General features: G+C 43.9%; 1 protein-coding gene across 1 annotated transcript in view; it reads right to left on the bottom strand.

The window, feature by feature from the left end:
- Positions 1–26,183, bottom strand: part of AFF2 (ALF transcription elongation factor 2) — a 332,030-nt gene that overhangs the window by 91,978 nt on the left and 213,869 nt on the right. Inside the window, exon 8 of the mRNA XM_059910489.1 lies at positions 10,095–10,191. Within this exon, the coding sequence (XP_059766472.1) occupies positions 10,095–10,191 (97 nt within the window). The remainder of the gene's footprint in view (positions 1–10,094; positions 10,192–26,183) is intronic.

Below are 26,183 nucleotides of genomic sequence, written 5' to 3'. Positions count from 1 at the left end.
TAATCATTCTCTAAGTGGAGTAAATATGGAGACACGAGGCAGAGCATCTCAGCATTGGCTTATTTATTCTGCCCATTAGAAGGGCCAAGGTAAGTGGCACTCAGTTATTCTGTTCCCCTGGGGTTTGTGGATTTGAAAATTCAATTTTCTTTCCCCCAGCCAATCCGAGCCCTCTTGCCCCTGATACTAGGGAGGCACCCCTCACAAAATGACACGTGTCCTTTGCTGGGAGATGATAAAGACCTAATAGAGGCGCTCTCTCTGCTATGTGTAACCAGGAAAATGGGAAGAGTATTCTTAGTGCATAGTAGGTACCCAATAATATAAGTATTCCAAAACCTACATGGGACTGAATACTGATGATGTACCTTCAGTACTAGCATACTAGTGTATTCAGGCTTTCTGTCCCTTTAGAGCATATTATACTCTGGCCAAGGATGCTACATCCATTTTTATCATCAATCTGTATTAGAAAACCCAGTAATCCTTCCACCCTCGTTTCTCCTTTATTCTCACACTACGACTACACTCACAACACTCTGACACCAGATGTGTGTGGGGTCTTCCCACACCAAGCAAATTTCTGCAACGCCAGCTAGGTTTCCTACCATTTAACTCAATTCTGACACTGTCTACCTGGAGACAGCGTCACATCCCACTGGTTAAGGGCTCAGTCCCACAGGGCTGCCTCCGCCCACTTCAGATGCCAGTCTCAAGCCCAAGTTGTCACCTATGCTTGTGATCAATCGGCTTATACATCAGAGGTTCCAATAGCCCCCCTGGAAGCTCCACGAACCCCATACATTCTCTGTAAAGAATGGGAGGGTGGGGTTGGAAATGCCAAGCTTCCAATCATGGCTTGGTCTTTCTGGTGACCAACCGGCCCACATCCAGGAGCCCACCCAGAGTCACCTCATTAGAACAAAAGACACTCCTGTCACCCAGGAAATTCCAGGGGATTTAGGACCCTGGGTCAGGAACCAGGGTCAAAGACCAAATACTAGAACAAAAGATGTTCCTAGTCCTCTTATTACTTAGGAAATTACGAGGGATTTAGGAGCTCTGTGCTGGGAACCAGGGGCAGAGACCAATGTGTATATTCTCTGTTATTTCACAATACAACTGATTTCTCTGTGCCTCAGTGCCCTTGTTGGCAAAATTAGGCAGCTGGAGTAAAGACTCTCCGTGGTCATTTTAAGGTCTGGTAGTCTATGTTTTAATACACACACAAGTATTTCAGCATATATATATATATATATATATATATATATATATATATATATATACATACACACACACACACACACACACACAATATATATATACATATACGATTCAGGGATAAATATGGAACCTCCATTGTGGAGTCAACCTCTATTAGCAAGAAATAAGATCTATTAGCAAGTTTATAAATGTTTATATCTAATGTTCCAAAGACTCCTATGAGATACTTCATGATACATGGGTTATGCCATGCCATGTATTTTGGAAAGGTCTGCTGCTTTGATCTGCCCACCCACTTGCATTTTGAATCTTTACCCTTGGATTGCTAGCTAATCTCAAATTTGGATACCTGTTCTGTGTGCTTTCAATGCTTCTGCTCTTTGCTCTTGCTAAATAAATAGAACTAAATAAATACATCTGCTTAAGAAGAAGACAGATTCTGCTTTCCATTCGTGACAAGATCCTTGGGGGTTTGCAGCCTACCTGATAGATTTTCCAGCAGATGGCAGATATCGGGGGAACAGAATAAAGCATGCCTAGGCCCTAAACCAAAGCCCCAGAACATTTTTCCAAGCCAGCATCTAAATTTCAAAATCTTCCATTTTCAGTTTGGCAAAGAGTTTTATTACTGGAGACATTCGTACCGCTCTAATAGATGCTAGAACCCTGACTGAACTCAAAACGTGGACACCTCCAATAAACTTAGGTACACGTGGTACAATGCCCGGGGGTTGTTAGCTGATGACTAAGACAGAACCTCCAGGCTGCAGCCATGGATTTGGGACCCAAACTGGGGCAATGAAGGGGCTTAAGGAAAAGAGCAAGCTTGGACCAAAGAAAGAGTGGGGATGAGAGTGGCGAGAGGAACGAAGCTGTCCAGCCATTTCCTGCAGCCCAGAGGTAGTGACAAGGGTAACATGGTGATACCTGTTCTTTCCAGCACTTTGATTCCAATTGACTTAATGATTCGGCTGCTAGTCCCCCTACCACCCTCTGTACAGCGCCAGATATGTGCCGTGTGCTCTCTGTAGACAAAAGGCTGTGGTCATCCCTGCCCTACTGGAGAGTTATCGCTCCTGAAAGAACAGACTGTACACATTTTTGTTTCCACTTGGACCTTGGGGCAAGCAGCACATCCTCGCCAATGTGTGATTTGAGGTCATGGTGAGAAAGCGTTATGCTAAGCAAAACAGCCATTGGGTTTGCGATGGAAATGCTCATAGATGGACACTTCGTAAGTGGTAGTGGATGTTAGTCAGTAGCCGGTCACCAGCAGTGACGGACATGACACGTGGGAAAACGCTGTGCTCCTCTGAATCTCTGTGTGCTCAAAGCATTTTATGAAGATTACAATAAAAAGGCAATCTACGGAGATTACGAGTCAAAATATTTGGCACTAAAAGAAGACCTAATTACAATGAAAAAATTCAGCAAGCAGGTTTCTAAACAGTCATAGACTTGCCTGGAGCATATTAAAAATCACATCATACAAGCCCTAAGCAATTTCTTATTAATCTAGTCTCTATGCTAATACAGCCAAATGGAAAACACAATCTTGGGAATATGAAGGCCAATGTTATTCTATTAACCTTATATGTTATCCTATTTACTTTCCTGTCTTTAATGAATAAATTAAAATATCCATACAGATTTTATTCTGCTACCTTCTGCAGCCTTCACAGCCCAAACGCCATCATTTTGTGGGAGATTTCAATAAAAGGCAATGACAGATAAACTGTTTACATTAAAAGACTCTATCAAAGTTATTTTGCAGCTGGTTTCATCCTAATCCATCTGCTGTTTCTATAGCCCTGACGGGCTGACCTCTCTTGCTGTGGGTGCTATATTGATATCATTATGGAGGAGGCCTTCCCCAGCCTTTCTGCTGATAACAAAGTAAATGGAAATGTAGAGAAACCTTGGGGAGGTAACAACTTGTTCAGCGTGATGAGAGAAGAACTGTGGCTACAAAATAGGAAGCATTACAGCAGGGAAGAGCATCTGTTGTCACAGCGAATGAATTCACTGTAGCGCATCAGGGGCCAGCTGAGAGCAGCCCTTTTCATTAGCAAACTTTAAACAGAAAAGTGGGCTTGAATTTCACTTAGCCACTAGGTTTGGAAAGTTCAGGATGCATCCCAGGTACAAGGAACACATCCCAAAGCTGCCAGAATGTTCAGAGTTTCTGCTACCATGTAATTCATTTCACATGCAATTATCAGACAACAACCTAGCCAGTGAGCTGGTCCCACAGTAAGAACAAAAACAAATAAACAAAAATGAATCAAGTATAAAACCCAAATCAAGAACCTGGATTAAAAGCAAGCTGTTTTGTGTGTGAGGTAATTAGTGATCTTCAGACAAAAAGTAAAATTATGAAGTGGAGGAAAAGAGCTTGAAGACAATATTTTTCTGTAAATGTTCACAGGCTTGAGGTGCAGCTCTGCTACTAGCATCTAGTTGAAAAGTCCACACGTCCCCAGTAACATGCTTTGAATTAAGTACCGCATTTCTAAGGGCAATCCCTTGGCAGAAAAAGAAAGAAGATTGGGTTAAATAAAATTGGGTACATCGGAGCTACTTACGATAATGTGTCCAGACACAACTCATTAGAATGTCTTTGTGCTCAAAGCAAATTGAAATTGTTCAGCTCTGTTTTTAAAGCACCAACACACCACTCCAAGCTTTATCTATAGAGTCCTTTAGCTGAGCCTGGTCACTAATTGAACATTTCCAGCCATAGCGCCTGTTTTCGGAATTTCTAACTGGGCTAAATGAAGTCACCTAAGGTTTCAGTTTCATTCACATTAATCATAAGATGGTATTAATATTAGAATTCCCTAAAGGTCGTTTCCAACAATACCTATTTCTTTTATGGCCTTTATAATGCTAAAGTCTGATGCTGCTAATGCCAGTCCGAGATGATTAGGGCATGGGAGAGCCGTGCCCGGATCTAACCCAGCTTCAAAACCCAGGCATCACAGACCATCCTGCTGCCAGAGTACAACAGACATTACATGCTTCAAGCTGCGTAAATCAAACACCAGGATAACATGCAAGGAAACATCAAGAAGATGTTTACCTGGCTCTATGAATATGTACTGGAGGGGGCTCTGGAGTTGGGCCACCACACATTCTAGAAGCCTTTGGAATAGATCAAATTGTGGATAGGTTAAAACTTCAAAGATGGCAATTTTAATAAAGCTGTCAATACAATTTCTTTGTTAAAAAAACATTTGTGACTGATTAGGCTACTCATATTGAAAGAGAAGCACCAGGTCTATATCTTTAGATCTTTCACTGAACTGCAAACACAGCATCAATAACTGCTTCTCAGTTGTAAATGAAAATTGATTCCAGGTTTAACCCCTCATTTTCAGGAGTTCTTTTAATCCCGAGAAACATAAGAAGAAAAATGGACCAAAAGGAAAACTGCAGGTTCAGTGGTATGAGGGGCGAGGGTGTGCAGAGAACCCCGCACCGATGCACATGCAGGAAGCCCGTCCTACTGGATCGTGCTGCGCTCAAGCCAAACCCCAGGAGACTCATCACAGGATCACTGCCTGTCGTGCATGACCGGCTTGAAAATGGCAATTCAATAACTGTTGTATGGAGAAGGCCAGGGTTGGGTTTTATATTTATGATGCCAAGAGTGGCAGCTGAGAAGGAAAATGCAGTCAGCTGGCTAATGGACATCATGGAGCCCCCCATATCCCAACCATGTTGTTGTTTTAAATTTTTATTGAAATATAGTTGATTTACAAAAAAGAATACATGTATGTGTGTGTGTGTGTGTGTGTGTGTGTGTAACTGAATCACTTTGCTGTACATCCAACCCTGTTATTGATAGCTGACTTCAAAAACGAAACAGAACATACTGCAACTCGCATGTTCATGCAGACTAAGTTCAAAACACTGCATCCAATTCAAACACTGTTCTGGAACATTCCAATGTCCGATGTCAACTTTAAGTAATTATTTATTTTCCATTCAGGGGAAGTTCCTGAGAGAACACCAAGGTGAGTAGAGTGTCACAGCAGACCCTTATAGCCTTTCTCCAGGGCACAGTGAGAACTCAGAAAGAGAAATAAGAACTGCGATCCGAAGGTATGACTCAACTCTCCACCCGTGTCAGTTCTTTGAAGAAAAACTCTTTTTCAGAGACACATAATTTTCCTGGAGGACTTGGTGCAGTGTCATTGGCAACCTGGCCTTTCTTCCTGGGATGTCGAGGTTAAAACTTGTCAGAGCTCAGAGGGGAGGAAACTTCATTCATACCCAGTGGATGTCTTTTGGGTGCAGTTAGGACATTCAACCCAGTTCCTAGCAGATCCCTCTGGGCACCAAGGCCAAAATGAAGGGCAAGATCTATTTACCAATGGACCCCAAAGAGGTGGCTTCCAGTTAAGGTTTAAAAGGGCCATAAGGAAGAACAACCTCCGACCTGCATAGCGTTTGTGGCTTTCAAAGCATTTTCTTATACACAGTCTTCATCTCGTCCTCACAATACTCCAGTGAGTTAGGTGACAGTGGTTTATTCTAGTGTACTGGTGAGAGATCTGAGACTTTGAGATGTTAGGTGACTTGCCCGATGTCATGCAGCTATTACGTGACAGAGCTGGGATTGAAGCCCAGGCTTTTCTAGTCCAAAAACCATGCTCTTTTTAAACCATTTTTAAAATCTGAAGTATAGTTAATTTACAGTTTGCATTAGTTTCAGGTGTACAGCAAAGTGATTCAATTATACTTACATATATTGTTACAGTTCCTCATGGCTAGGTGCACAGAGCTAATACATGTTAGGACAAGACGGAATCTTTTCATTCAAGTTTCCCACATACTGGCTGTTTACCAGGTAGTTATTTCAGCAGCTCTCTTTAACATCCCATTCCTTATAAGAAAAAGGAAAGTAATGGATCTAGTCTCTCAAATATGAGGCATTTTAGATTGTTACTAGTAGTAGTAATGATGATGGTGATGATGTAAAGTAGTGAGTACTTACTATGTGCTAACCATAGAGGCAAATGATTTGGCCTGTATTCATTCACTTAATCACTGAATCCTCACTATGACCCAATGAAGTAGGTGCTATTGCTACCTCCGTTACCTCCGTTTTACAGATACTTAGGTCTTTAGCCCAAGATCAACCAGCAAGTGACAGAGCCAGGATTCAAAGCCATTCAACTACACACCTATGCCCTCTCGCTTACTCTCCTCCATGGCGCCAGTACTGCCACACTACTGATGTCCAAGCCACATGGACACAGCTGCTTCCCAAATAGTCCCAACCGAGGGAGCAAAATGCAATGGGGAATGCGGAGAGAGCACGCAAACTTTTAACAAATATTTTCAGGGTACAATCACCATGGCTTTTCCACTGAAACTATGTGCATATGTGACTGTGCATCTCTGACGTTAAAGAGTCACCAGAAGGGGCTTCCCTGGTGGCGCAGTGGTTGAGAATCTGCCTGCTAATGCAGGGGACACGGATTCGAGCCCTGGTCTGGGAAGATCCCACATGCTGCGGGGCAACTAGGCCCGTGAGCCACAATTGCTGAGCCTGCGTGTCTGGAGCCTGTGCTCCGCAACAAGAGAGGCCGCGATAGTGAGAGGCCCGCGCACTGCGATGAAGAGTGGCCCCCGCTTGCCGCAACTAGAGAAAGCCCTAGCACAGAAACGAAGACCTAACACAGCCAAAAATAAATTAATTAATTTAAAAAAAAAATGAGTAAAATTGAAAATCCCTTTAAAAAAAAAAAAAGAGTCACCAGAAGGTAAAATATCTTGCTAAAAATATTTTTTACATCCCCGAGTCTCTATGGCCGACCATTTGGCATCTTTAATTTGTATATGACGCTTCTCCCCTTCAGGCTTCCTGCTGTGTTTTCCCGTTTGCAGGGATAATACTTAGCATTTAAACACATCCTAATTGTTCTATTGTTGTCTGTGCACAGGACCCGCTCAGCATGGCCAATACTGCAGTTGGGGGCGCTCGTGGTGGGGCAGGGAGAGGGGAGAGTGTTCTGATTATGAGAGATCTGGGACTGAAACGTCAAATTAGAAACTGACACATCTCGACCCCGTGTTTCATTTTCATACGTGCATTTGCAATGCATTCTCTTGGGATTCTTTATGTTGTAAACCATAGCATTAGGTCTTAAGAGCTTTGGGGAAAAGACTGGTGTGTACTCACCAAATCTGGGCAATTTGGGTGCAATGATTATGGATGAGATGATCTGAGGATGTCTCCAGAAAGCTAATGGCTTTTCTATTGAACCACATGTGCCTGAATGTAGCTATCAGGTTCTGAGAACGTTTCTAAGTATAATGACGGCTCAAACCAATGGCGTGGTCTGGTCCCTTGGACACATCATTTATTGTACCAATGCATTTGTTCGGATGCTTTTCCCTCCAATCATCCTGCCACAAATAGATGTGGCCGGAGATATGATGGTCCCAATTACAAGATGAGAGAATAGTACCATATGACCTATGTGGCACCATGCTATCTCACCTGAAAAGAAAAAGATTTTGGTGGTTCCTCAATAAGTTAAACATAAATTACCATAGGACTCAACAATTCCACTTCTGGGGGAAGAATTGGAAGAACTGAAAAGAATTAAAAGATTCAATTCAAAAGAACTGAAAACAGGTGTTCAACAAAAATATATACTGTATACACAAAGGCTCATAGGAACTCTATTTGCAAAGCCAAAAGGTGGACCCAAATGTCCATCAATTGATGAATGGATGAACAAAAGGCAGTATATATCCATATGACAGAATAGTATTTAGCCATAAAAAAGGAATGGAGTACTGGTCCAGGCTACAACATGGATGCACCTAAAAAACATGATGCTAAGTGAAAGAAGCCAGACACAAAAGGTCACAATATCGTATGTTTCATTCAAACGAAATAGGCAAATCCACAGAGACACAAAGTAGATTAGTGGTTGTCAAGGGCTGGGAGGAGGGGAACTGGGGAGTAACTGCTTAATGTACGATTTCCTTTTGGGGTGATGAAAATATTCTGGAACTGGTGTTGGATCCATAACCTTGTGAATGGACTAAATGCCACTGAATTGTAGACTTTAAAATGGTGAATTTTATGTTATGTGGATTTTACCACAACGACAAAAAAAGGAAAATGATGGCACTTGCTGCCACTGTGGCTTGTGCTACTGCATAAGCATTCTCTCCTGGCCTTTAGCCTTCGGGCTTTGTAACCAGTCCTCGAACTCGAGCGCTCATTTGCGAATGCTTATAACCTTGCTCCCGCTTCTTGCTTCCTGGACCCAGCTACGGGGAGTAAGCTGTCATTTTGCCTTACCTCAGGTATCCCAGTTCAACCTCCCTTTCAAATGAGAAGCTCTGTGGGGAAGGCGTGGCAGGCTAAGGGCAGCTTCCCACTCACCAACCGGGATTACCTGAGGGCCTCGGCATCGACGCGGTCACCGCATACGTCCTAAAACCCCAGATGATTCAGGCCAACTGACCTGATGCCACTTCTTCAGGTAAATACAGAAAATAACAACTCGAGAAGCCAAAAAAAGGAGACTGCACTTGTGTAATCACATAGAGAAGACGTCAACATGCAAACTCTACCTTCACTTACTGTTGATGACTTGCTTGAAGCATTTTCATTAAAAAGTCATCTTGCATCTGTCAAAATCAATGACCTAGGACTGGGGGGGAGGGGTTATTTACCACTATAATGTTCTTGTCACTGACATATTAAATGCAGAAAGCAGGAATGGCAGACACGGGAATTTAAGCGTGCATTTTACACTTGCTCTGGAGTCCATGACCCAAGCAGGAAAGGGATTGCTTGCATTCAGTAAACGTACCACAAGCCCCCTGGGAGACGATTGTGTTTGTTCTTGATAAAGCACCAAAGTTGCAAAGATACAATTTTTACATATTATCCAAAATGCAAGCAGAATAAAGCGGAGAAAGTAAGGGAGAGGGAAGTTTTGGCTACATAACATTGAAGAAGTACTCAATTTTAAAATTACGCGGAATGGTAGGAGTTCTCGTGCGGTCAACAATTGTAGATGAAAATGGAGTAGATGAGCCTTGAAGAGTTTTCCCTAAGCTTTTTTCTTTGCAGGCTCCTCAGAAAATATTTAGTGAATATGGAATTCTGTATTTGTTAGCTATCTTGAAACACTAGTGCGTGAGCATTCCTTGAAACACCCTGGTTTCAGTTTCATAACTTAGATTTCGTGGTAGAAAGAACATGGTCAGGTACTGGCTTTAAAAAAAAGGCGATCCTTCTGTGTTCCTTCTTTGAGGCTCTCAGCACACCCAGGAGGACCCCACACGCGAGACGGTTTTCTGTCCCAGAGGAGACACATCAGCATCACTCATATCACACACCACACTGCCATTCTCATGATTCATACATGGTACCTGGCCTTTTCAAATCAAGAGGTGCAGGCTCACTGGAAATGCTGAAAACACACATTCTTGCCATCTAATTTGGTGGTTAAGTACTGTAAATACTTGTGATGCAGAACGGAAGAAAACAGGGCAGTGGCAAGTTTTTGCCAAATGCCTTTTGCCTGAAGGTTCATGTGAGCTGCAAGCTGCTGGGCACTGACTGTCAGCTGTGTTCTGAAGTGGCGCCCCTGGGAAAGGCGAACGGAGCACTCACGGTTATACCCTAAGGAATGAATGAATGAGTGTGGGCGCTAGGCCTCGTGGTGGAGTCACTACAGGAAAGTTACACCGCACTCAAGACCATACTTAGTCTTTCCCTCTCTCCAAAGTTCAGAGATAAAGCGGGTAGGCTTCTGGATGGCAGAACCATTCCAGTTCCTCTAGCTCCCTCCCCGTGGGTCCCAAACCGAGCCCTAAACTCTTCCTACCTGGTAGAGCTCAGTGGCAGTGCACTGAGTGGCCAAGGTCTTCACGGGCTCAAGGTCATCTTCATCACTGCTCAGCTTCAGGTCGTCTTCAAGCATCCTACAAGAAAAGCCGAGCGGCATTGACGTTAAAAAGCGTCTCTTCTAAATCATCCTCAGATACATCTTGCGACGAGGATAAAATATTGGAGCTCCAATCTGACAGCTGCAATTCTGTCAAAGGTGCAGAGGGAACCAAGATTCTTTCAGCTAATTAGATATTTGAGCTCTTATATTTCTGTCAGACTCTGCACACATCCTGCCTCTCTACCTTCCCCTAAATCAAGGGGGGAAAAAAAGCACTATTTCAGCATCTCCAGAGATGACTGGAGTCTATATATTTTTACTACTGAAAGTGTAATAAATGTACAGATCAATCACTGTGGAGGTGGAACGTGCCAGTGGATCTCTACAGGAAAAGATGCTCCAAGTCTCCCATGAAAGAATAGGGGCATGACGGCAGCCCCTAGCTCTAGAGGCTGTTGTCAAAGTCTGCTGGGGCTCTCCGGATGGCAGAGGCAAAAGGCCCAGTGAACCTCCACTGGCTTTCCGTGCCCTCTGCACAGTGGCAGCTCGGTGGCCACAAAATAGCTGGGCGAGAAACGGCTAGTCGTTAACCTTTTGATACATGACCCATCTCTTCCCGTAAAATTTGATCCCAGAGACGTAAGCCCATGATGTGGATAAGAAATCTTTCTCTCCTAAGGCAAGGTACCTGAAAAATACCAGTGGTCTGAATTCGGGTGATGAACTAGCACTTTCAAAATTGTTTATCGAGCACACAGAGCCTTCTGTTTCTATAGGGATATTAATTCCAGTGCCACCCGCTCTCCAGCTCCAAATCTGAGCTACAGCAGGAAGAGTGACTTATTACCTTAAAATTCCAGTTACACTCCTTCCAAAGACCAACTGGTGTTAATATTTTCTTTTCTTAAACGCAGGTTTAGACCTCATCCCCAGCCTCTCTGGACTGATTACTAGTTTCTGAGCACGCTTTGCTCTTTCTTGCTTCCAGACTCAGCGTCAGGCTCACCTCTCAGGCTAGAAGTCCCTTCTTCAACTCCGGAAGTCCTATGTTTTCCTCCACGGCTCAGTCAGATCCTACCTCCGCCACAAAAGCTTTTGAGAAAGAATCCCCACCTCAGAAAGAATCCCTCTTCCCTCTCCCCACCCCAGCTCCGGCTGATTCCAGCTCCGGCTGATCTCAGCACCGGCTGTCCTCAGAGTACCGCCCCCAGCCCCCAGTTCCCACGTGCACAGGCGCGGTAACTTATCTAACTCTGCCTTCCGCACAGCGTCTTCCCAGAAATGATACAGTCCACCAGCCTCATTTTGCAGACAAGGCAAAGAAAGGTTCCGAGAGGCCAAGTGCTTTGCTCAAGGTCACACAGCTAGTTAGTGCTAGAGCCCGTCCTAAAACTCCCACCTCCTGATTCCCACCTATGTGTTATTTCCAGAAGGGAAGCTGGAAAGCGAAAGGTAGCTTCTAATTTGATAAATAGGGGAGCGTGTTATGTCAGAGGTTATGTCCAAATGTTAGAAAGAGATTCAGGTCAGAGTGGGTTCCGGAAACTCTTCAAAGAAAGCCCAGCTCCTCCACTTGCATGCTCAGCCACGTAAGACCAGGATGTGCTCACTGAGGTCTGAAACCCAAAGACGGATATAAAGGATGATTGGTGGGAAGGACAGTTGTTAGAGCTGGTTTCAGATAAACGAAATCTGTAGGATTTATGACTGCCCTTCAAGAGACTAATGGATGTTTGGAAGATCTTAGAGGAGACAAAATGTATCTTGGCATTGCTTTTGCAGTTGCAGGCTTATAACTCTGAACAAATAATTCTTTACAGCACATTGTGCTACATGGAGACAGTATCATTCTCACAAGCTTAGAACTCAAACATTTAAAAACAACCTATGCTGGGCTTCATTTTCTGTGTGTGTGCGTGTGTATGTGTGTCTGTGAATACAGTGTTAATTTACACCTAAGTGTTCAGCAAAATAAATGATAAATGATTCTTACCCTTTAGAGGATCCATTTCTGTGTCAGGGAAGGTGCTAAGTATTTGACCAGCTGCATGTAATTTGTGATTTGGACCTTATGAAGGAAGTTCCCATAATAATAATAATGATTAGTCCCATTTTCCAGATGGAAACACTGAGGCCTAGGGAGGTTAGGGAACTTGTTCATGGTCACACAGCTCGGAAATCATGACAGCAAACATGGAACCCAGACCATCTCCAGCCAGAACTTGAGAGTATATAATGTATTCCTAGAGGATGTAACTTACAAAGGACAGAATATGAAATAAAATCAACAGCAACAACAAAAACCCCACAAAACAAAACAAAACACATTGACATGGGATCAAGATGTTTGGGTTCAACTGCGGGCTAATCATAAACTCTGATATCTTGGGTAAGTCATTTGGTGTCTCTGTGCCTCATCTGTGTCCCCCATCTGTTAAATGGGATAATAATTAAACTTTTTCACACAGTGGTGGTGGTGAGCATAACATGAATTAATGCATGTGAAATGCTTTATGAAAACGCAAAATAATGCAGGGTATCATTTATTAGTTTGGAAACATCACCACAGTCAGAAATAATGTACAGCATTAATACTGTTAGCAAGTAATCACAAGCCAACTCTTAGTGAGAATTTGTTCCTCTCATTTTAGTTTGCCAAGCAACCTGAAGGTAAGCCGTGGTGACTCGGGAAACGTGTCAGTGTCTCAAAGCTGGATCCACAAATGGCCTCAGGGTCTTCAGGCTACCCTCCTTCAGTTAGAACCAGAGCGCGGAGACCGGAACTCAGCACTTACATGACTCTCCAATCAACTCTGTATGATCTTAATATGGAAATGAAAGACCCTCCAATGTACAGTTCTGGAAATAGGCAGCCAATCTGTACAGTGATTGACATTAAACATCTCCCGTGCAAGAAGCTTGGTATGGATCTGGTTGTTAATAAAGGACAATCTGATGCATAGATTCAAGTCCTGGCAAACACAAGTCAAGGAAGTCACTGGGAAGGCAAACTAATGCGTTCTCTCTGGAGGTGTTAAGCACTCGTTTCATTCCACCCCTTCCCTGACCTATTAAGCTTTATAATTGAATCTACATGGACTTGTTTGCGTTTCCATCCATAGCTAATGCTGAACATTACTCTAGGGAAAGTGGAGGATTATGAAAGATTTGGGATTTAATTATTATAGCAGCACCATTCATGCCCATTGCAGTTGAGGTGGTCTCAGCAGAAAAATGGTAATCTCTTTTCATGAGGTTATAATTCCATAGATACAGCACACACTGGACAGCCCCAAATGTGAACAGCCCATGCTGACGTGAATGTCTGCCTACGCGTGTGGTCGTCAACAACAACAACTGTTCTTCCGCTTTTCAATTAGATGAAAACAGAACAAAGCAGCCCTCCTTAGTGACTTCAGATGTTTGTTCAGGATCCAGTGGTTCACGAGATCTGCCTTTGTGTGAAAACTCTGTTTTTATTTTTACTATGACTTATCATTTCTTGAGTATTAAGAAGTAAAATAGTCCATAAAACTGTGTCAACAAAACAAAGTCCTGATCCTAGCAAAGCTCAAATACTGAAAGTTGGGGCAGATGAGATGGAATGAACAAGAAGAAGACTGGGGAGGGCTTGGAGGAGAAGGGAGAGCCATGTTCAGGGTCTTCTCTGTTCCTAATGCTCTGGGCCTCGAGCTGATCCTGGTGGCCTCAGGGGGCTCTTGGCACTGGGACATCCTAGGACACTACAGTGTGACAGGCCCCATATTACTTATAACTGTAACATCTGCTCTCCAGAAACCTTGCTACTCCACAGAGTGGAAAGCTCGGGTGATTTTGAAGAGGAAAAAATAGAGAGCTACAAACATTATTCCGGAAGGTTCTATGGAAATGAAGACTTTAGTTGTGGCAGCATGAGCCTCAGAGCAAGGGCTTGAGAGCCAGACAGACCTGAGTTCAAATACTGGATTTTCTAATGGGTGTGCTCTCTTGAACTAGTTAATAAAACTCTTTGAATCTCAATTTTCTCACACGTTAAAATCAGTAACAATAATACCTACTTTGGAGAATTTTTGGAAGGATTAGAAAAAGAAAGTTTATACAAATTGCCTAGGAGTCAATACAGGTAGCTATCGCTTTCATCTTGGTTATTATTGCTATTGTTGTTATTATTATCTGAGCAATGGTGCTGTAGAGTTTGGAACAATTTTTTTAAAAAGCTCTGGTGGTGACCCAAAAACTGGCAGAGGTACCAGCTAGCAGGCATCATTGGAAGCCCCTGACCAGGTGAGGAGAGGTTCAGAGATCCTTAAGGAGTCTGCAAAGTTTCTGGGCTTGGATTTATTCTCTAGAATGTTCTAAACACATCATGGCTGTTTGGGGTTTCCTGAGATCCTCCCAGAGTGCCTAAGATCCCCTGGATATCTGGAGGCCAGTTGCAAGAGGAAACACCCAGTTTCAAGCAAGAGTTTAAAAAAAAAAAAAAAAAAAAGAGTGGCGCTGACGTCCTGCTCCTTATAGCTGCGGAGCGACCTGCAGGTTCAGAGAAAGGGGCCAGGGAGGGCCCCCACTGGACGCTGTGCTCACCTCGGGCACTGTCTTTGGGCCTGCCACCCTCAGGAGGCTGTTCCAAGACGCACGTGACTTTAACCTTTGTATGTAACACTGGGCTTCGTAGGCTGTTAGTTGATACGGAATCCTTGCTCAGAAGCAACCTTCCGAACCCTGAGCGGTTCTCCGGGCTTGCAAGCCAACACAGTGCCTTTCTGTGAATTACAAAAATGGTGCCCCTCTGGGCAGACAGCCCATCAGGTGCATTACTTATTATGGGCTGGATTCCAGCTTCCAGGTGTCAGTGGAAGGAGCTGCCATGTTGGTGGCTGATGCGAGCTGGACTACGGCTCTTCCGGTTGGAAGTGCCTAGAGGGCTACTCGTCTCACCTGTCACCAGGTGCAGATCCCTACAGCATCCCCAGAGTACGGCCACGGCCTCTGTCTGATGCTCTTAGGCATTCGTTTCTACCGTTCAGTAGCTTTCATCGTTTTGAGTTCTGCCGGTTAGGAGCTGCGCTGTGCTGTCCTGTAGCTTCCATCTCGTAGCCTGAGCCCTGTTCTCTATAAGCCACACCGGGAGACTGGACGTGGAATGGGGATGGGAGGTAGAGGTGGTGCTGCTATTTCCATCGTGCAGGGGAGGGGCTGTCCCAGTCAGGTTCCAGGCTCTCCAAAATTGAGAACCAGAGCTTTTGTCCCAACTATTCTGGGGCTTTCAGAGGACTAGCTTAAATTACCATTGTCCTCGTAAGTATTCAGAGCTGACAGCAATCAAGTGTTCGGTTGTTGCTTTTGGCTCCAAATGAATAACACAGCTGAGGTGGGCTGGGCATCCCAGAGAGCCTGGGGGGTGCCTGGAGACCTGAGCCTTGTTGTCAGGCAGCCTCTTACCGTGGCCCCTTTTCTAGAAGAGTATCTTAGTCCTATTGACTCCTTAAAGGACACTTCCCCTTCATAAAGTAGGCTGGGAGGAATGAAACATGACCTGATTAGAATTACTCACGGAATTCTGTATTTCCCTACCTAGTGCTTTGTAGTCTCTGCAGCACTGAATCATCTGTGGGTAGTAAGGCAGGTGATGAGGAAGAGGCTGTGATATTTTTCAAAGTATTCATTCTGTTTCCCTGAGGTAAAGGTGCTCAGGCTCTTTTCTCGGTAGAAAGTGCATTTAATTTTCTCAAGGTTTTAACTTAAAAGTCAGATTCCATGACCACCCCACTGGGGATCCTGGAAATTCCGAGTCTGAGGGCTGAGGCAGTGACAAGTAGCTTGAAGATCCAGACTGTATTCTATGGAGATAAATCTCCAAGATCTATCAGGTGGGACCTCTAGCCTGGTATCACCCAGTGGGCCCACAGCCTGGGTCCAAGCTAGATCATGCACCCTGCCATGGGCGTACAGACCAGAGAAGGAGTATCTGCTGTAGCTGGTGGCGTTCTCAGGGTTTCAGAAAATGGGCATCTCATATGCTTACTGTGGTTCCTGAACAAGAGAACTGAGAGTTCCCTTAGGGACCATCTCGTCCAGGTTTTGGCAGACTGAGGCCTTCCCTCTGTTCTTGTACTGCCTGTGAGTTAAGATTGGTTTTCACATTTTTAAATGGTTGAGAAAAAATCAAAAGAAGAGTATTTCATGAGATATGAAAATTATATGGCATTCAAATTCCCTTATCCGTTAACAAAGTCAAATTGGAACATACCACACCCATTCATGTACATATCGCCTGTGCTCTTGTGCCGCAATGGCCGAGTTCAGTAGCTGTAACAGAGAACACAGGGCCCCAAAAGCCTGAAATATTTACTATCTGAGCCTTTACGTAAAAAAGTTTGCTGACCCCTGCTGTAAACCAATGGTTTTCAAACTTTCCTACACACACGAATCCTCCCCTGCCAGGTGAAATCTTATAAGAAACCCATGCTTAAAAATTAAAGCCATGCTACAGACACATGAAAGAATGCTCAACATCATTAATCATTAGAGAAATGCAAATCAAAACTACAATGAGATATCATCTCACACCGGTCAGAATGGCCATCATCAAAAAATCTAGAAACAATAAATGCTGGAGAGGGTGTGGAGGAAAGGGAACACTCTTGCACTGTTGGTGGGAATGTAAATTGATACAGCCACTATGGAGAACAGTATGGAGGTTCCTTAAAAAACTACAAATAGAACTACCATACGACCCAGCAATTCCACTACTGGGCATATACCCTGAGAAAACCATAGGTCAAAAAGTGTCATGTACCACAATGTTCATTGCAGCTCTATTTACAATAGCCAGGACATGGAAGCAACCTAAATGTCCATCGACAGACGAATGGATAAAGAAGATGTGGCACATATATACAATGGAATATTACTCAGCCATAAAAAGAAATGAAATGGAGGTATTTGTAATGAGGTGGATGGAGTTAGAGTCTGTCATACAGAGTGAAGTAAGTCAGAAAGAGAAAAACAAATACAGTATGCTAACACATATATACGGAATCTAAGGAAAAAAAAAAAAAAGGCCATGAAGAACCTAGTGGCAAGACGGGAATAAAGACACAGACCTACTAGAGAATGGACTTGAGGATATGGGGAGGGGGTGGGGTGAGATGTGACAGGGTAAGAGAGTGTCATGGACATATATACACTACCAAATGTAAAATAGATAGCTAGTGGGAAGCAGCCGCATAGCCCAGGGAGATCAGCTCGGTGCTTTGTGACCACCTAGAGGGGTGGGATGGGGAGGGTGGGAGGGAGGGAGATGCAAGAGGGAAGAGAAATGGGAACATATTGTATATGTATAACTGATTCACTTTGTTATAAAGCAGAAGCTAACACACTATTGTAAGGCAATTATACTTCAATAAAGATGTTTAAAAAAAATAAATAAATAAAAAATAAAAATGGGAAAAAAAAAAAAAAAAAAAAATTAAAGCCATGGTGTTTTGCCCACAGCCAGGCTGGGCGACCTCTGGGGTACCCCAGGGATTAGATGAACATAGTGTGAAAACAATCATCTGGTCAAGTCTTATTTGTTGGAGGTAATTATGGCTCCATGGATATTGCACAGGGTTTAGTTAGAGAACGTGAGTTACTTAACCTCTCTGAGCCTCAGTTTATTCTTCTGTGCAATAGGAATAAAAAGAATATCTATCTCAGAGATTCAGGGAATGCCGAACAGTCTGTTTGGCTCGAGTCCTGAGTACAGACAAGGCAACAGTAGGAAATAAAAGAGTAAACATCCTGTTTCTAGCTGCACATGTGGTATATATGGATTTATATCTATATCGCATACATAAGCCAAAGCTAATAGTGTGAGCCTTGATGTATATGACTATTGACTTGTATCAAACTGCCACCTCTTCATCCTTGGACTTCCTTAGAATTGATCACATAAATTCAGCACAATACCAATTTTCTGCTCCATGGGCATTATTTTGAATTTGATTTTCATTTTCTTGGTATATTTCTCTGGGTTATGTAATTTTCTCTGAATGTGGGAACTCAAGTTATCATGCAAATGACAAACTGCCTAAGAGAATTCAGATGGCTTTCAAGAATGTTACACACACCAAGACACTACTGTATCATTTTTTAGGGGTGTGTGTAAAAACATCTAAGAGTGGATTTCCCTGTAGAAGATTATAAACCAGTGAACCAACCTGGACCTGAAAACAGCTGCTGGGACAATTCCAAAGGGGAAAAGAGAATCTTTTGTTTTAAAAACTATCCCAAGGATGCATCTTGATAGTAGATGGTGCAACTCTTCAGTAGGACCGTACGCGGCATCTTGAGTGAATTTCCTTTGAGTCATATTAGGCGATCTGGAAAGTCATCCATGCGGAGCGATAGGGATTCATTCAAGACCATTTACTGGGCCTGGTATTTGTGGGTGAGACAATGTTGCACAGTTTTTGGAGTTGGGCTGTGCTGAATTTAAGCCCCAGCTCTAAAACATACTGAGTATGGACTGGGGCAAGTTACCTACCATAGCTTCAGTTTCCTAATCTGTACAATGGAAACAATAATAGTACCTATTTCAGAAGGTTGGTATGAGGATTAGATGAGATTATGTACGTAAGATGGTTGGTAAACACTCAGTTACTTGCCATGACTGTGCTTGGCCCTGGGGTGGCAACTATGAGGATGACATGGTCCCTTCCCCTAATAAACTTGCACTTTAAGAAGGACAAAGACTTGATAAACAAACAATAACAATGTAATGTTGTACGTTCAGTGTCAGAGGCATGTAAGAAGGGACTCAAAGAAGGAATGTTGAAGTCTACCCAGAGAGTCTGGTGAAGGCTACCTTCGAGCAATGCCTCCAAGGCAGAATGAACTGCCAGGGAAGGAAGAAGGAACGAGCAGCCTAAGGAGAACAAGCAGAGGTACCAAGAGACCTGAGGTTTGGGGAAGAGTGGGGTGCTTGGTCTGGCTGGAATATACTACATGTCGGCACTAGTGAACAGGGCTGAGTCTAAGGAGGTAGTTGGGGTGAGACCGGACCTTGCTTTGCTCTAAAGAATGATGGGGAGGGGAAAGAAGCACAGTTTTTAAGCAGAGGAGGGACATGGAGAGCCAGAGGTAGAGATCTCGGAGAGCAAAGAACCTAGATCGACCGGAAGAAGGAGGTAGCACGGACACCTGGTGGGCCACCATTGTCGTAGGCCAGGGAACAGAGGGCGGTGGCCTGGGCCAGGGCACTGACAAGTCAGGTTGGGGGAGAGAAGGGGCCAGATTCTACAGACATGATGGAATTAGAATCAATGGAATTGGGACACTGATGATCCTCACGTCCAATGTCTTCCCAGCCACTCTGAGGTCACTGAACGTATGTCACGACCTCTGCCCATCTCCAAAGCACACACACACTGCCTCACACCAGGCTGTCCCTCTCTCCTGATGAGTGTCTCCTCCTTGTCCCACGGCTTGGATACCTACACTAGGACCTTGGCTACCAGGGCAGAAGGAGTGTCTCTCGTACTCAACCTTTCTTTCTGGAGACACATCTCGCAAGTTCCATTCCCAACTGATGAAAGCAAGGCAGATTTCGTTCCATGAAGGCTCCTTAGAGCGACCATGGCTGATTAGAGAGTAGAAACCCCTGTGGTTCCTTCCAAAGTACCTCCCAATCACACAGGGTACTTCATTACTTATCTCTCCACATCAGCTCCTAACTGTTAAAGGATTAAGTAAAGAACTCCTTTATCAAGCTGGTCCATTAATCTCCATCTAAGGAAACTCTTCAAAACAACTGAAATATTAAGTTGCTATTAAGCACCCTACAGCCCATGCCTGCTGACAGCCCCTGTGTCCTCCATTAAACTCGATGGGAGCTGGGACCAATTCTTAGTTATATCTGAGGCACTGCAAATCCTTAGTCGCTGATAACACAGCACTTCAGCTTGGAGTGCATTAAACTGTTTCTCAAACCCCTTTCTAGAGAAAGGTTGTCGAGAAGGGATGTTTACCTGAATTGACACAGCAGATGGGATTTCCTGGAGGCCGATGCATAAAGAATTCACATTTTCTTTCACATTGTTTAAGCACAATAGTCAAACCTGACAATTTAGGCCCATCTAAAATCTTGACAGCAATGTTGCCCGGTTGTTTATGAAAATCCCACCTGATTTATATGCTCAGCTCTTTCTGTTTCATCTAAAGGACACTCCTCTCCCAACACACACACACACACACACACACACACACTTTTGTTTAGGGTAAAAGGAGGCAGACTGTCTTATAACCCATATTGACAGTGTTTCAACCCTATAAAATCCTACAGCTGGACTTTCTTGGGGCACATGGAGCCCAGGGCCCCCGTGAGCATCCCATCAGGTGAGCACAGGTGAGCACCTGTCATGCACACACATACGAGACAGGGCGAGGCCTGAGTGATTTGACTGGTAAAGATCCAGCCAGTTACTTTTCGAGTCAGGCAGTTGCGTACTTACATAATGAAAGTAAGGAAGGTGTGCCAGCTCCGCAGATCCTTGTCCCACACACCGAAAAGGACACCACTGAAACCAATGGGACCCGATGACGGCAGAGCAAGCTGTACGATATTCTGTGATCGAGGAGCCCATTCTAGACTTCCATTAAGAGGTTTTATAGGCTGCCGTTCTCTTCTGCGAGGGAGTGGGACAGAATGTTCCATACCTCATCAAAACTTGGGAGGCAATGGGAAATTGTGTTATCACAGGCTCCCAGAGGAGATTGGGGGTGAGTGGGAGATGGCCTTGGAGTACATCCTCAAGATCTTCTTGTGCCCTCCTGTCCTGGGACGATCACTAGGTGTTCTGCCAACACTCAGATTATCTGTGGCTCAAGCCTCGTCCTATGTGGCCTATTGGAATACCTGTGGGGTGTCCACAGCGCCACAGCAGAGCTGTTTCCCTGCACCGCCAGACCTCCTAGTCAGTGGCTCACTACTCCTTAGGGGACCTGCTTTTCAGATCTGGGACCACGCTGAACACGCTCATTTACTAAGGTTTCATGTCAAACGTGCTGCCTACATTGAAGTTGTAACGAAGGCTAGGAAGAAGCATCATTACCAGAAGCAGAACAATAGCTACTGGACTTGTTTCTCTGCTAGGAGTGATGAATGTGGGCTGAGCTAGCCACAGCTCGAGTCCAAGGACACACATCTTCAAGAACTAGCCAGTGTTCAGAATTCTTGGAGACCAGTGACTTGCCTCTTCGCACAGCCAGCTGAGTTGCACGTGCCTTCTCAGCACAGGGCAGGGCTCGTTGTAGAGCCTGAGCCTGTTCTGTAGTCAGAGAGGCCCAGGTTCAAACCCTCACTAGCTGTGTCACCTTGGATCAAATCCGCTGAACTTCCATGAGTCCCTTGGTGAAAGAGGGATCCTAGCAGCACCACCTTATAGGATTGTTCGAACTATTAAATGAGATAACCCTAACACATAGGAATCACCCCCATCTTTCTCATTTATTGTGATTCTTGGACCAGGATAGTTCAGCCTGGATTATCCTGAACACATCAGATGTCACTTTTATTCGGAAACAAGTAAAATTAGAGAAGCGTGTTCTCACATTAAAGCAAAAGTGGCAGGAAGGGAAAGCCACAAACAGCTTTTGCATGTCAGAGGCAGAAAGTAGATCAATTTTTTGAGTACAAAGAGAGTCTATTAATATTATTATATCCACTTTTTCAAATCTGTAAAATTCAAATCTACATAAAATACAACTGAACTGCATATCATCAAATATTAATCTACCAGATTCCAGGAGTGCATAAACAGTTTGATATCAAGATGTCTGTTTGTATGCTACATCACGTCATCAACAAATAAAATGATAAAAAAACATATGATCATCTCAGTAGATGCCAAACACACCAGATGAAATTTCATACCTATTCCTGATTCAGAGCTTTAAAAACTAGGTAGAGAAGGATACATCCTTTCTGGATAAGGACTATGTAATGGAAACTGTCAATCTAAAGGTTTGTTTTAGTAGGTAAAAAGGTTTAATCAATTTTTAAATATGTATTTTAACACAAAAATGGGATTGCAGATGACTGTTTCAAGTGTTTCTAAAAATCTGTATTAATGTTGATTCATTGGGTAGGCAGAAGGAACACAAACAGACTAATATCATCCAATGACACCATTTGTTCTGATAATTACTCCAATTTAAACAGTTTTGAGGCATCACATATGGCTTCCGCGAGGAATTCTTTCCATGTAGGTAAAGACAAAATTAGAAAGTCACACGAAAACCCTCAGTTTCCACTTCCACATTTCATAAAGTATTAATCGTTTAAAAACACATCCCCATTTTACTGACATTCGTGTCTGCCTACAAGCTTCATAAATGCAGAGATGCTGGGTAACACGATTGAAAACTTGATCCTATTGTTTTAACAAAATGAAAATTGTTTTAGAAGGGGCTCCACAATGTCTGGGCATATATTTCTCTAAGTAACAGTGTGAGGCAAGCATTTCCCCCAGGAATTCAACATTTATGTTGATGCACTTGGCTGCAGAGCCAATCCTGCACTGGCTCTAATACAGAGGAATTTTCTGAACATTTTGAGTAATGGGACTGAAATAATTTAACGGCTCCTTCTGTGCATGTTAAATTAGTTGCATGATATATTTAGCTTTTGCAGAAAACTTGTTTACATTATAAATTACAGCACATGGCACAATCACATTGATGCGGAAAGCCAGCCATGTTGAATCGTTTTGGCCATCTCTCTCCAAACTTCAACTTGGTGCAAATGAATTCTCTGTGGCTCACCAACACAGCGTGGGTGTTTCTTAACACTGGGACCCTGATGAATCCATGTAAGGCCATCATCTTAGCACTGTCACTGTCTCCGTAAGAAGAGCTGAATTTCTGAGATGGGAAGATTTTCAAGATAAGTGAGTGGCATACAGATCTAAATCATTATGTACTACCACTTATCAATGGATTAGGAGGGATTGACTTTCTGATTCTGAAACACAGAAATAACCCAGGTGCCTAATGATTAAGAACGCTGGTAAATCTAATCTCCTAAGAGGGTGACACTACATAAAGGCAAGAGCAAAGATTTGGGAGTTGCATGGACTAGGGGTCCAGACCGGGCTCTTGCATTGACTAGCTGTGCAAATGTAGGCAAACTGATTGACCTCTCTGAGCCTCCATAGTTTGGTCTCTAAAACAAGGTCCCTGATATCTACTTTGCATGGATTATGTGAAGAGTAACGTGAAAAGGTTGTGAGTGCTTAATAAATGTTACCACTTCTGTTATTACCGGTATTAGGACAAATTGGATCCTGGTTCTTATACCAATGCGTTCAGAAGCAGCATTAAAAGAATTCCTGCAGATGAAATCACCAGCTCTCTTGCTGAAGAAAGCAGTTTCAGCCGCAACAGAGAGCCATCAGTAGGTTTTACATATAGTAGGTAAACATCTTAAGAAATTGGAGGTCTATTCTTTCATGATGTGGCTTTAGGTAAGAAAGTGCCAATTCTGAATACTTGCCTCAACACTAGGCTATTTCTATCCTGTTATTCACAGACTCACATTCGTGATAGATGGGTAACTAGCTGTCTAGACAGAGAGACAAACAGAGAGGTATAAATGTAGATATATGGAGAGTGGCAGATCCTAATACCGGCCGGGAGTTATCAGCTAATTTCTAAAACTTTAAAGTGTATTCAGAACAAAAGTATAATCAACCCAAATAAAACAGCTCCAATCATTCGAGGAATAACATGTTAGTCAATTCAAAGCTCTTTGAATGTCACCCAGTTTATACCCATCAGATGTAAACTGATGCCTCCAGGGCTCCCACCTTGCCTCTGTTTCACGATGAATCTAAGTTGGCCGACCGTAGCTGATGATCACAAGACTTATTCAGGTAAGCTCAGAGTGTGCCAGACGTTCACTTTGCCACGTGTGCCCATGGATCACTTCATCGACTCTTTCCAAGAAATCTGGGAGGCTGCACTTGTATTTTCCATTTTTAGGCAAGGAAACTCAGAAAAGTTAAGAAAAGTCTCCACAGAATGGGAGAAAATAGTTGTGGGTCATATATCTGATAAGAGTCTAGTATCCAGAATATATAAAGAAGCCAGGAAACTAAACCATAAAATGATAGGTAGCACAGTTAAAGAATGGGCAAAGGATCTGAATGGATGTTTCTCCAAGGAAGATATACAAATGGCCAACATACAGACGAAAAGATGCTCAACATCATTAGCCATCAGGAAATAGACATAAAGTGAAAACAACCGAAATGCCCATAAAGTGATGAATGGACAAACAGGATGTGGTCTAGCCAGAGAATGGAATACTATTCAGCCATAAAAAGGAACAAAGTACTGGTACATGCTACGACATGGAGGAACCTTGAAAACACTATGCTGAGTGAAAGAAGCCAGACACAAAAGACCACATATTGAATGATTCCATTTATATGAAATGTACATAATAGGCAAATCCATAGAGATAGAAAGTAGATTACTAGTTGCCAGGGGCTGGGGGGAGGGGGAGTGAGGAATGACTGCTCATGGCACAAGGATTCTTTCTGGGGTGATGAACACGTTCTGGAATTAGAGAGTGGTGATGGTTGCACAACTCTGTGACTACCACAAACCACTGAATTGTACACTAAAATGTGAATTTTATGGTACCTGCATCTCAATACAGCTATTATTTTTAAAAAGTCACACGGCTGGGCAAGTGGGGGGATGGAGAGCTGGGACGACAGCCCCCTGCACCTGCCTGATGCCAAAGCCCACGTCCCTAACCACTCCACTCACTGCCCTGCTTGATGGAGATTGATGGGAGGTCTTAGATGCATTTCTACTCGCATCTATGGAGAAAACCGCCGTGAGAAAAAGGGCTCTTTTTCCCCCACGTAATCCCTTTCTCCTTCCATTTTTCCTGTGTTAAAACTGCAGTTGAAAGAGCCAGCAGAAGCTTCACCAGGGGAAAAGGGCTTTGTGTTTTCCAGGAGAGACAAAGCATTACATTAAAGAGACAGCTGTCTGGATGGGGTGGGGACCAAGCCCAGAAACCTTTAGCAAAGATGCTCTATCCCTCTTTGACTCCAGACTTTCCAAACCTGAGGCTAGTAAAGAAAGGAATCCATCTGCACAGAGGTCCCTCTCAACAGGACAAATCACCTGTCCCCCCTCAGTAAACCCATGGGCAGGCATGTGTATCATGTGGCCTGACAATCTGGATGAGTTGATCTAAGCGGACATCAGGACCGATGGCGGGAGGCTCACATTTTAGCGAGGTGAGAATGCAGACTCGGTCCTCAACTGATCATTGTATACGGCAATTCATTAAGTACAGGGAAAATGGGGCTGTGAAACTCCTTTTCCGTATTTCGAGGTGGGGAAAAGGTGTTAGTTCTCGCTGGGCTGATGTGCAGTCTGCCCAGGACTGCGGCGGTTTCTCCTCTGTTGAGGCCTCTCCAGGCCCCGGGGCTCTGCTACCTAATGGGTTTTCCAGATGCTGACACGTGGGATTAGGTAGCCGGGCTCCTAACAGGGCCCAGCGCTGGTGGTGCAGCTCCTACACTCATGCAAATGTTAGATCACAAAGCCAATTTAACCTGGGGCTCCCTTGAGCTGAGAGATAATTTGCCTTTAATCCTCTTCCGCTTGTCTATGGTCTAACTTCCCCATCTGAGATATGACACTGTAAAATATGTCCACACGGCTCCTGTTCACGCAGAGGGAGTCCCCGGCACACACCCCACCGCTAACACTCTGTTTCCAATCATCGATTTTCAGAACTTGACCCAGACCTTGAACCCGACCCAGACCTTGCTGCCATCTCCGCCATCCTCTTGCATCTCCCCCACCTCTTGCATCCCTGGACCTGGCCAAGGAAAACATCCAGGGCTGCTTCGGGGAAGATGCCCTGCCCCCTCGTCCGCCGCCCTAAGCGGGGGCTCTGTCCATATGTGGAGTCTTCGGTTGCCCCCTCGGTTTGGGGACCACGAGGTAATAGGG

The sequence above is a fragment of the Balaenoptera ricei genome, chromosome X (genome assembly GCF_028023285.1).
Source record: "Balaenoptera ricei isolate mBalRic1 chromosome X, mBalRic1.hap2, whole genome shotgun sequence".
Lineage (NCBI taxonomy): Eukaryota > Metazoa > Chordata > Mammalia > Artiodactyla > Balaenopteridae > Balaenoptera > Balaenoptera ricei.
This window is presented reverse-complemented; position numbering and strand designations above follow the sequence as displayed.